The sequence below is a fragment of the Dioscorea cayenensis genome, chromosome 14, assembly GCF_009730915.1.
Source record: "Dioscorea cayenensis subsp. rotundata cultivar TDr96_F1 chromosome 14, TDr96_F1_v2_PseudoChromosome.rev07_lg8_w22 25.fasta, whole genome shotgun sequence".
Taxonomy (NCBI): domain Eukaryota; kingdom Viridiplantae; phylum Streptophyta; class Magnoliopsida; order Dioscoreales; family Dioscoreaceae; genus Dioscorea; species Dioscorea cayenensis.
In genome coordinates, this window is record NC_052484.1 from 3,619,273 (window position 1) to 3,632,378 (window position 13,106).

At 30.4% G+C, this 13,106-nt stretch overlaps 2 protein-coding genes across 2 annotated transcripts; both read left to right on the top strand.

Annotated features, from left to right (window-relative positions):
* The first annotated feature begins 1,859 nt into the window (after positions 1 to 1,859).
* On the top strand, positions 1,860 to 8,628 carry LOC120276027. The gene is made up of 10 exons (XM_039282775.1): positions 1,860 to 2,259; positions 2,423 to 3,805; positions 3,881 to 5,778; positions 6,051 to 6,238; positions 6,908 to 7,058; positions 7,150 to 7,423; positions 7,630 to 7,663; positions 7,754 to 7,878; positions 7,963 to 8,044; positions 8,568 to 8,628. The coding sequence occupies exons 1-10, from the start codon at positions 1,860 to 1,862 to the stop codon at positions 8,626 to 8,628; spliced, it is 4,596 nt and encodes a 1,531-aa protein (XP_039138709.1).
* A 2,531-nt stretch (positions 8,629 to 11,159) lies between these two features.
* LOC120276028 (ethylene-responsive transcription factor LEP-like) lies at positions 11,160 to 11,606 on the top strand. The gene has a single exon (XM_039282776.1). The coding sequence runs from the start codon at positions 11,160 to 11,162 to the stop codon at positions 11,604 to 11,606; it is 447 nt and encodes a 148-aa protein (XP_039138710.1).
* The last annotated feature ends 1,500 nt before the right edge of the window (positions 11,607 to 13,106 follow it).

A 13,106-nucleotide genomic window follows, 5' to 3' on the forward strand; every position in this document is an offset into this window, starting at 1 on the left:
ATTCAAAATGTCAATTATGATGATATCCAAGTTTGAAAGTCACATAAAATTTTTCTAAAATTGTATAATTTTAAAATAAACAATTATGACAATTATTTATTTATTTTAATTTCATAAAATATAAAAAGCCATATATTAAAAGAATAAGATAGGAAAAAAAAAATATAAAGAAAAATTAATAGGGCATTAGGGAAGCAAGTGGGTTATCATATGCAAGAGCAAAATAGAAAGCAATTTGATGCGTTTTGGTTGGTTGGTTGTCTTAGAGCATGCACAAATATTGCATGCCCACAACGTTTTACTCTTTACTTTTTATTGTCTTTGGTGGCATCTCACATGCACTCACATGAGCATATATATATATATATATATACCTTTTTTTATTATTATTATTAAGATAGTTTGATAGATAATTGACCATATGACAAAATAAAATACATGAATAATTGAAAACAAAATAAAATTAAGTTTTGGATTGTTTTATTTGTAAATATCCTATAAATTTTAATTATTTTTAAAAAAATTTTCCAGTTAATGTAGATAATCAAATATAATCCCAAATTTTAGGTTTTTTTTTTTAATCTTTGGCAAGCTAATTATTTTGTTTCCTTTAACCAGTCTTATGCAAATGATGATTGTTAAGATATTATTTGTGGTTATTTATTTGCTTATTATCAAAATGTCTATATATGTAAACATTCTTGGCTAAGTAGATTTTCTTCATGTAAAATCCACTGTGTGATAATAATTGGCTTAATTTATGAAATCATATTACTTCTATTAAATAGCTCATAAGTTTAGTATATATATATATATATATTCATATGTTTTTAAGATTAATTTATTAATGGAAACTTTTACCTGTTCTTAATACATCACAATAGGTGGGAGAAAATGGAAGTTGACATGCAGATTATTATTGATGTACAATTTAAAGTAGTACTTAAGGAGATTATGGAGAAATTAAGATTGCCACCTGCAGTTTTTGTATGTGAACAAAATGGTCCAGATCACAATCCAAGTTTTACATGCAAAATCATATATGAAGATAGCTGTGGAGTTCATGAGCAAATTGGATTAGAAGCAAATACAAAAAAAAAAGCTGAAAATTATGCTGCATTACGTGCCATAAAGCATTTGAAAAATATTTATAATGTTATTATTAAAGATGTGAAATGAGAAGGAACTACGTGATGTTAAATATGAATTAGAAGAGCTAAAGGATATTAATGATATATTATCAGGCAGCCTTGCAATGATGACTACTGAATTAGATGAACTGAAGAACAGAATAAGACAACATGAAGCAGAACAGTCTGAAAGCAATATGGGTTGATAGAAAAGTAGATCTGCTTCAATAGTTGATTCCTTTCATAAATATGTCTAAAATATAATAAGTTCTATAGTTATTGTAATGTAAGTCTAATAATATTAAATATGTAACAAAAGGTGTGGTTTGTATTTATTTGACATTTATATGTATAACAACTCTACTGTATATGTTAATTAAAATATGTAATGAAATTATGCTAGAGTTTATTTTGCAAGTTTGATTAGTTGTTTATAAATGCAATCATGTTATGTAGATTGGAAATCTTGAGTAAAGTGATAAGCTGATTTGAATCTTTGCAAACTTCTATTGAGGTAAGAATCTTCATATATATATATATATATATATTATACTTATATGATATTTATACTATATGAAGTAAGTAACTTACAATAATTTATCTTACTCCAATTATGTTACAAAAGATTCATGCAATATACAACAAATGACTAAGTCCCGTCATATTAAAAAGATTGATTCGTTACTTGTGCTAAGTAAATCAGAGGCTACATACAACAGAAAAAGGCGAATGGATATTCTAAAAGCTAGAAGAATGAATAGTATAAATAAGAAAGGAAATACAAGTGTGCTTAGAGGTGTCAATAAGCCAATAACTAAACATCTTCGATCACAATGTGATATTGACGCTAATGATGAAGCCGATGTTGAGACTACAGTACAATTGCACTCACCTGAATTTGATGGTGGCTTTAGCATCCATTCTAACAAAAATCCATTTGCTAAAAGAAATGAGTCTTATTCGGACATTGGTACTTCAACAAGTATGCCAGAATATGTATTTGGACCCTTGGAATCTGATCTACTAATGATCAACAATGGAGATGATTCTACTGATAATGAAATCAATCTTTCGCCCAACCATATTAACACAAATGATTCTGGTGATGTTTTAAACAATCGGCATCAAAGTAAGATTTCCCCTTATTTATTTTTTTCCCATATTTCTATTATTGTCATTTTTAAAATAACCAAAGATATAATTTAAGTATTCTCAAATTTCTCAAATTTATCATTATAAATTTTGCACATATACAATTATGTAGATTATTCCTGTTTTAATGATTGTAACAGGAACGATATTTCAACCTTTATGCTTTGGTGGGCCAACTTTTAAATGCCTATTTTGCAATGCTTCCATGTGGTATGATGAAAGAATTGACCTATCAAAATCTGCTTCAAATCCAAAATTTAATATGTGTTGCAAGCAAGGGCTTATTTCTCTTCCGCCACCAAAACCAACACCACCTTTTTTACGCCGATTATTTGATGGTAATGGTGGAGTAAGAAATTCAAAATTTAAAGAACAAATTAGAATATACAACTCACTTTTTCAATTTACTTCACTTGGTGGTATTGTTGATAATAGTGTCAATCAAAGACCTGGGCCTTATGTATTCAAGTTATCAGGACAAAATTATCATAGAATGGGATCTCTACTTCCAATTGCCAGGCAAACAGCTAAATTCGCACAGCTGTACATGATTGAATCAAATGCTGAATTAGATTGCAGAATGTCATGCTTTCGATTTGATGATGGTGTTCAAGGATTAGACAATGATATAGTATGCGGATTGAGAAATATGCTAGATGAGTACAATGAGATTGTCAAAGTCTTTCGGAGTGCAAGAGAAGCTCACATGCAATTTAGAGAATTGCCAGTTAGGATAAAGCTTATTGCAAATCGAAATAAGAAAGATCATATTTATTCTGCACCATCAGTTCCAGAAATTGCTGCTCTAATTGTCGGTGATATTGGTATTAATGATCAAGGGAGGGATATTATAGTAGAACACAAACAAGAAGGTTTAAAAAGAATTAGTGACCTACATCCGCTATTCATGCCACTTCAATATCCATTACTCTTTCCTTATGGAGAAGATTGCTTTCATCTAAATTTACCTTATGAAGAATCTCCAATACGAAGTAAATTAAGCAGAAAGTGTTTAACTATGAGAGAATATTATGCTTACTTGATTCAACAAAGAAATATTGAGGATAATACCCTGTTAAGAGGAGGTCGACTTTTCCAACAATTTATAGTTGACTGTTATGCTACAATTGAAGACACAAGATTGAGATATATTAGAGAGCATCAAACATCATTGAGGACTGAAATGTACAAAACTGTTAGAGATGCAACCAATCAAGAAGATCTGCAGTGCAATAGTATTGGGAAGCGCATTATTTTACCTGCAAGTTTTATACCAGGCCCTAGGTATATGTTTGAGAAATACCAAGATGCAATGGCTATTTGCAGATTTTTTGGCTATCCTAAACTATTTATTACATTCACTTGCAATCCTCGATGGTCAGAAATAACAAATGCATTGAGTTCTATTATGGGTCAACGCCCTGAAGATAGGCCTGACATAGTTTCGCGGGTTTTCCGTATAAAAGTACGGCATTTGATGGATGATTTGATAAAAAGACATCATTTTGGTCCTGTAAAAGCAGGTAAATTACGTAGTTTTTCTTTAATAGTTTGGATAATTGCAAACTTAATGATATTTCTCCTTTTCTTTTTTATAGTTGTTTATACAGTCGAATTCCAAAAACGAGGTTTACCACATGTTCATATCTTATTATGGTTGGAAAAAGAAAGTGGCATTATGACAACATCGGAAATTGATAATATAGTTTCTGCTGAATTACCTGATAAAGGATCTGATCCTATTGGTTATGATGCTGTAAGTTCATTTATGATACATGGTCCATGTGGATTAGCGAATTCACAGTCACCATGTATGGAAAATGGAAAATGCAAAAAATTCTACCCAAAGCCATTTCGCAATTCAACAACGATTGATGAGGATGGATTCCCTCAATATCGGAGAAGGGATTTGCCAGCAAGCACAGCACAAAATGGTATTAAATTGGATAATCGATTTGTCGTTCCACATAATGTTGATTTGGTTGTGCGCTATCAAGCCCATATAAATGTGGAAATATGTAATTTGACAAGAGCAGTGAAATATCTATTCAAATATATAAGTAAAGGTCCAGACAGAGCAAGAGCTATGTTTGAAGCATCATCAACATCATCAACTAAAATAGATGAGATACAAAATTATTTGGATTGCCGTTATTTGTCAGCATATGAAAGTTGTTGGAGACTATTTGAGTTTCCAATCCACCATAGAGAGCCATCTGTCCAAAGATTACTTATTCACTTGCCAGAAGAGCATAATATCTATTTTAGTGACAAGCAATTTATTCCCAATATAATTTCAATCCCAGGTATTGAAACAACAATGTTCACAGAATGGATGGCCACAAATGATATAGACGAAAGAGGACGATCACTTTTGTATGCAGACTTTCCGACTAAATTCACATGGTACAAAAAAGAGAAAAAATGGAAGTACAGAATGAATGGCAGATCAATTGGAAGAATAATCTATATACACCCAGCTGCAGGAGAGCTATATTACTTGCGCTTATTGCTTAATGAAATCAAAGGTGCTAGGAGTTATGAGGATCTCCGCACAATTAATAATGTTGTGTATGCAACATATAGAGAAGCTTGCTTTGCCCTTGGAATATTAGGAGATGACTCAGAATGGTCAGATGCCTTGATACAAGCAGCTCATTGGGCCACTGGTGCACAACTAAGACAACTTTTTGTAACAATAATCTTATTTTGCGATGTAGGAGACAAAAAGGCACTGTTTGAGAAACACTGGCAAGTAATATCAGAAGATATACACTATAGACTCCGACAGACATTCCACATGCCTAATTATACTATTTCAGACGAGTACTTGAGAAACTATCTATTAGTTGCTCTTGAAGATCTTCTGAATAAACACTCTTCATCGCTTGAGGAGAATGATTTACCTCGATCACAATCATTGAGCATAAATAATTTAACTGATCGACTGCTTCAAGAAGAGTTAAACTACAATATTCCTCAGCTTCAAGAAGATCATTTATCAATGTTTGCAAAATTAAATGTGGAACAATTGGCTGTCTATACTCAAATACAAGAAGCTGTGAACAACAATGGAGGAATGTTTTTTGTATATGGCCATGGTGGGACTGGTAAAACTTTTTTATGGAACACCATCATTAATGGTATTCGTACTGAAGGGAAAATTGTACTAGCTGTTGCTTCGTCAGGAATTGCATCACTTTTATTACCTGGAGGTAGAACTGCCCATTCTAGATTCAAAATCCCAATAAATATTAAAGAATGCTCTACATGTAGAATCAGCAAGCAAACTCAACTGGCAAGATTGATTGAAAAAACAACTTTGATTGTTTGGGATGAAGCTCCTATGGTTCATAGGAATTGTCTTGAAGCATTAAACAAAACTTTACAAGATCTTCTTTCAGAGACAACACCAGAAGCATCTACAAAACCTTTTGGAGGCAAAACAATAGTTCTTGGTGGAGATTTCGACAAATCCTACCAGTTATTCAATATGGTAGCAAAGCAGATATTATAAATGCTAAGTATTAAAACTCAAGACTAACATGAGACTGCATAGAAACAACCTTGATGAAAAAAAGCCAAAATCAATTAAAAGAGTTTGCAGAATGGTTGTTACAAATTGGTGATGGTACGATTGCATCTATTGAAAGAAATCATAGTGATCTTGATGAAGGAGATTGGATAGAAATTCCACAAGATCTATTGGTTGAAAACATAGGTAATCCAATACAATCGATCATTGAAGCTATCTATCCACAATTTCAGTTAAACTATGTAAAGGCAGAATACTTGAGGCAAAGAGCTATAGTCACACCATACAATGAAACTATTGATATATTAAATGAAACAATCAACAACGCAATTGAAGCTGATGAGCAAAAGTATTTAAGCTCAGACTACATCTCTAAAGCTTCAACATCTGCAGAAGCAAATGGACCATTATATACAACTGAGTTCTTAAATACATTAAAATTCACAGGCATACCCAATCATGAACTTACTTTAAAATTGGGTTGTGTGATCATGCTGATAAGAAACATTAGCCAAGCAAATGGACTCTACAATGGAACAAGATTGATAATTACACAAATGCATCATAACATTTTGGAAGCAGTAGTTATTTCTGGATCCAACATAGGTGACAAAGTGTACATCCCTAGAATTATTATGGCAATGCAAGAAGGCAAATGGCCATTCATCATGTGCTGAAAGCAATTCCCGGTTAAGCTTTCATATGCAATGACTATAAACAAAAGTCAAGGGCAAGCACTTGATTTAGTAGGTTTGTTCTTACCCAAGCCTGTATTTTCGCATGACCAACTCTATATTGCATTGTCCAGAGTATCTCATGTTGAAGGATTAAAGATTTTGATTCTTGATGATACTGGGAAGAATACAAACAAAACAAAGAATGTTGTCCACAAGGAAATATTTGATAGCATAGAAATTAATTCAGATCCTGAACGTTGAAATTGTGTTCTATTATAGTTACAATCATATGCATAAATAAAGAAATATATATCAGGTTTGTTATCTATAATTATTTCTAACTTCTATATAATGGAAAATATCGAAACTCTATAAACAAATGTGTAATAAATTCTGTTTTTGCTGTTTTATAGATTATCAACAATGAGTCTTAAGGAAATAGCACAACTAAAGCCACCTGGCCAAAACCAAGCTGTGAAAATTAGAATAACAAGAATATGGGATTGTTATATCCCAACTTCAGAAAAATTCCTTGGTATAGCATTTATAGCAACAGATGCAAAGGTATTCATCATATATTATCTTATAAAGTTTTGTAAATATTATTTACATCTCTTTCCTTTAGAAATTATATCTATAAAAATGTCTTTCTCAGGGTGATGCTATCCATGTCCAAATAAGAGAAAATGAATGTTCAAGCTTTCGACACATGCTAATCGAAGGAGTTGTATACCACATATCTAAATTCCAAGTTATGAAAACAGCTGCTAAAAATCTATCAGTAATGAGAGAATTTGCCATCTTTTTCACATCTAATACAGTGATCAAGGTAATCTCTGATGATCTTGCACCCTACCCAAGACATTACTTCCAATATTTTGATCGAGACAAGATGGCGCCAGATGCAAACTCTGATAAATATTTGATAGGTAAAAAGAACATTTATTATTTAGTCATAATTAAAATTACAATTCTAATATCTTATCAATATTGTCCAATATATATATATATATATCTAATGATGCTTTTACTAACAAAATAAAATATATGCAAAAAAAAAATACATATGCAATTGGTACTTTGATCTCTATCGGACCAATTACTGTTATTCAATTAACAAAGTTTGCAAAAACAGTTCAGAAGAGAGATATTTTCATCGAAGAACGAAGGTAAGAAATAATAAGACATATTTAATTATAATTTATACATCTAACATATATGTAATCACCTAATTTTCTGGTAATCTTAAAAAACAAAAGCGGTGATGAACTTAGAATAACTATATGGGAATCATGTTTTTCTCAACTCAATGATCATGATCTGTTACAAATGCAATCAAGACCTATACTTATCATTGCTGGCACTGTTGTTCGAACTTACCAAGGTGAGTACAAAATGTTTAATAAACAATTTTTGCTATACGTAAATAGATAGTCAACAACTACTAACATTTCAAATTATTTAATAGGAACTGTATATTTGGCTTCTACATCAGCAACCCGAATCTATGTGAATTTAGATTTACCGGAGACAAAAGCTATCAAAGAACAGTAAGACTAACACTTACCAGTTTAGAAAACAAACTTAATTTGATTTCTAAACTCACAAATTATCATTTGTGAAATAAAACAAGGGAGGACTTGAAAATCAACAAGTACAATTGCTGTCTATACAGAATCAAGAAGCCACTTTACAACAAAAAATATCACACGCTGAGTATGCAACAATTGATCAATTATTGAAATTTGACCCAGCAACGATTGGTGTAAGTACAAACAATTATATTTTAAGGTTTTTAATGCTAAAGTATGATAATTACTAATTTTATTAAAAAAAATTATATAGGTTACTATGTATAAATGTGATGTATGGGTTGAGAAAATCGACATATCTAATGGTTGGTTTTACAACTCTTGCAATGTTTGCAACAAATGACTTGCTGAGTCAGGATATAATTATTCTTGCTATAAGCACGGACCTACAACCCCCAGGGTGGTGTAAGTATAATCAATAATTGTATATTAAATCTAATTTATTTAGCATAATTATAATAATTATTTGTTTATGTTACAGGATGAGATTACCGATGATTGTGAGAGATGAAACCGGAGAAATGGAAATAACCGCCTTTTGACAAAACATGCGTAATCAATGACGAACATAAAGCTTAATTTGTTATTGGCAAACGTAAAAATATCTCAAAAACAAAAAGTGCTCAAGAAATTCATAGTATCATTGATAAGAAATTTAGTTTAACTGTTGGTCTCTCACAACAAGCAATTAAAGATGATGTGCTTACCTACAGAATTTACGATGCAAAGCCTATTATTTTACATGGAGAAAGTTCGAAGGGGAAAAAACCTATACAACTAACAATAGAAGGACCAACTGAGCAATCCACATCAAAAATTGATGAAACGAGTGACAAGCGTAAAGTAAGTGAACTACTAGAATCGTCATCAAAGATTGAAGGTCCTTCAGATCTAAGCATGGAAGCCCCAACAACAAAGATACAAAGAAACACACCTAAGCAAGAGAAGAAAAATCACAAAGATGGATAACAAGCATAAACACTTGCTTATGAGAAAAATGATGAGACGGAACAACATTTTCAGATCCATGTAAAAAAGATAACTACTTTTCCTACAAGCCAGAAAATTAGGTAATATCTATTACAATATTACTATCAAAAACTTTGAGAAACTCAAAATAATGACTGATATTATTTTATCTTTCAGTTAGATGAAGGTAAAAGAATTATATCATACTCTATATGACTGTGATGCATGTTTTTAATAATCTCAATAACTTCAACAATGAAGATAAAACTTGAAAGTGTGTTTTTTTTGTTTAAAATATTTGAGCATGACATAATAAAGCTTTGCAAATGATCTCTTTGTTTAATATGATGCATGTTTGTTGTCTGAGCTGAACAACATGGAAATACTTTCATTCTATGCTCTTTTACTAATTTATGACAAATCAACAATGTATATATTAAGTGTGTTTTAGACTTTACTCATTGGACCTATTTGTCTATTAATTTCTTAGTATGTAGTTTGTAAATTGTATTAACTATATACTAAAGTTTAATAGAAATATATAGAGAATGAAACCTAAAAAAAGAAAAAATAGAGTGTTAGATAGAAAGAGAGACAGAGAAGGAAAAAAGATATAATAATGATGACAGATAGAGCAAAGAGCACAATTAAGACAACATGGAATGATTATTTCACCATTGTTGATTAACAATGCTCTCTCTCTTCTGTCATCTCCTCTATCTTCCTCATCTCTTCATCAAACCATCACGGTTTATATACATGCATTTTTCAAATCAAAAGCATATAATATAGTATATATATATCCCCAAAATCTCAAGCATGCTACCAATTCCACCCCACCGCTTGAATAATGTTCCCTTTTTTTTTTTTGTAATATGGGCTATCTTGCATGAGAGTATAATTAAGCCACAATTGTTGACCTTTCTTTGCTAGAATCGTACATTTAAGTGAAATTCATTGAACTTTACAACCTGTAAAGTGGATTTTGTGTGATTTATCTTTGACTTTTCACACTCTTATACTGGGGAAAAAAAAAAAAAAACATAAGATTTCTGTAAAGGCAAATATTATAGAAATATTCTATGTAGCATTATATTTAGAAATGTATAGCATATTAAAGCATAAACAATAATTGATAAAAGAAAAAATGTTACATTAATGGTTATTAAGAAATCTCCAATATCTCTCTCTCACTCTGTTGTTTCTCTATTCTTCCGGATCAGTGCACCATCAATTCAAGAAAGTTTTATCGATGATTTTTTTTTAACCCTAACCCTAACCCTACCCGTCAATGACACTGACACCTCCACACCCTACGTTATCAAGTGTGCCACCGATCCCGCCGCTTGATTAATGTTCCCTTTCTACTTCATATGTAGCTATGTCTAGCTGCCTCTAGCTTTATAACATAACTGATAAGAGATTTCTGCTTAGATTTTGTTTTCCCTTACTACTAAAAAATCCATATCATTATATACATATTATGAAAACATATTAATGTCCTAAGTTTTTTTCCTTCCATAAGAGTATAATTAAGCCACAATTGTTGACCCTTATCTGCTAGAATCGTACATTTATGTGAAATTCAATCAACTTTGCAACCTGTAAAGTAGATTTTGTGTGATTTATCTTTGACTTTTCACACCCTTATACAGGGGAAAAATAATAAATAAAAAAAACATACGATTTCTGTAAGACAAATAATATAGAAATCTTTTGTATAGCATTATATTTAGAAATATATAGCATATTAGAACATAAAAAATATCTCCAATATATCTCCCTCACTGCTCTACTACTAGATATGTCTAGTTGTTTCTAACGAAAGATGAAATAATCGACAAGATATCTTTTGCTTAGATACATATATATATATATATATATATATATGAGGATTCGTAATCTAAGTACGACCATCGATTTCAAATTTAAGGACATCCATTGTACTTATTGTATAGCAACCTAACAACACCTACATTACTCTAGAAAACCCTAATTTAATTGTTTTCCAAACTATATATATATATACATATATGATTGCATAAAACTATATATAGAGATATAAGATTCAAACCAATCTTGCAACAATTAACATTGCATATCTATGGACATACCTGACTTACAATGCATCAACATACCCCGACACCGAAGCAGACGATCTAGAGGATCAACGGGGTACTTAGGAGTACGAAGGAGACCTTCGGGACGTTATGCAAATGAGATTACAAACCCTCATACTAGAAAGAAACATTGGTTAGGTACATTTGATACAGCAGAGGAAGCAGCATTGGCTTATGACATGGCATCATTTACCTTTAGTGGTATCAATAGAGCTGAAACTAATTTTTACTATGAGTTTCCTACTATGCCTTCTCCACCTCCTCCACTACCACCTCCGCCACCTCCTGAACTATCAACTCCGCTACCTCCTCCACTACCACCTCCAGTACCTCCTCCTTCAGAGGAGGAGAAGGAATATTATTCTGAGTATGACTTTGAGATTAATAATCATGATGATGATTGGATCGATGATTACCACCATCTTACGTGAGTTTTTTTGCCAATCAAATGCATTTTTCTTCAACTTTTTATACTATAACAAATATGATATTTATGACTTGCAATGTTGTATTGCGTAGTAATAAATAAGTTTTGTTATGAATAAAATAGGCTTTTAATTAATATTTTTTTTTTAGAAGATGAATATAGATTAATCATTAAGACCTTTGTGAAAGTGATCAAAGACTTAGATATATATATATATATATATATGTGTGTATGTGTATGTTAGCACAAGTTGCATTAATTCTCAAATAGATTATTAACTATCATATTCTTTCATATATACTCAATGAATATATGTAATTTAATCAATTAAGAAATTCAAATAGGAAAAATATAAGCACAATAATGTAACAATTAATGATTGTATACTATAATGTCTATTATAAAAAAATATAAAACACATTTCTACCATAAAAACATATTCATCAACCATCTCATAGTAGTATAATATATTACCTTTTACACAGATAGATTCATCTATTATGTTTTTCGCCTTTGTTGATTCCAGATAGTAATTTATCTAGCACCTATCATTTTCTATTGCATATTCTCATCTCTACTTCAAAAACATTAGCTTAGCATATACACATCTTTATATTGATTTGTTTTTCTTTGTTATATTAATAGAAACTTCAACAAATTTCTATTTCAAGAATATATTACATATAACATTCATAAAAAAAAAGGTACATCTATTATACAATATTACAAATACAGAAAACAATAACAGAAAAAAACTAAACAATATAAATATATATTTTTTTAAAATATGAATACAAATTAATCATTAAGATCTTTGTGAAAGTGATCAAAGACTTAGATATAATATGTGTGTGTGTGTGTGTGTGTGTGTGAGCACAAGTTGCATTAATTCTCAAATGGGTTATTAACAATCATATCCTTTCATATATACTCAATGAATATATGTAATTTAATCAATAAATAAATTCAGATAGGAAAAATATAAGCAGAATAATGTAACAATTAATGATTGTATACTATAATGTCTATTAAAAAAAAATATAAAATGCATTTATACCATAAAAACATATTTGTCAACCATATGATAGTACTATAATATATTATATTTTACACAGATGAATTCATCTATTATGTTTTTCCCCTCTGTTGATTCTATATAAGGATTTATCAAGCACCTATCATTTGCTATTACATATTCCCATCACTGCATGAAGAACATTAGCTTAACATATACACATCTATATATTGATTTTTTTCCTTTGTTATATTAATAGAAACTTCAACAAATTTCTACTTGAAGAATATATTACATATAACATTCATTAAAAAAAGTACATCTATAATACAAGATTACAAATACAGAAAACTATAATAGAAAAGGAACTAAACAATATAAATATTACATAAGTTCAGAAAGCAAATTAAATTCATATTTCCATCTACAAGCTGAACTACAAAACTCTCTCACTAATCCATTTTCACCTAACCATCCATTACAAATAAT

What these genes read in the sequence shown, in the direction of transcription:
- LOC120276027 (XM_039282775.1), top strand. Translation starts at nt 1,860, where the DNA reads ATGGATATTCTAAAAGCTAGAAGAATGAATAGTATAAATAAGAAAGGA. An exon ending in TTTTGGTCCTGTAAAAGCAG is followed by an intron (nt 3,806 to 3,880) that starts GTAAATTACGTA and finishes TCTTTTTTATAG; the next exon opens with TTGTTTATACAGTCGAATTC. An exon ending in GGACCATTATATACAACTGA is followed by an intron (nt 6,239 to 6,907) that starts GTTCTTAAATAC and finishes GCTGTTTTATAG; the next exon opens with ATTATCAACAATGAGTCTTA.
- LOC120276028 (XM_039282776.1), top strand. Translation starts at nt 11,160, where the DNA reads ATGGACATACCTGACTTACAATGCATCAACATACCCCGACACCGAAGC.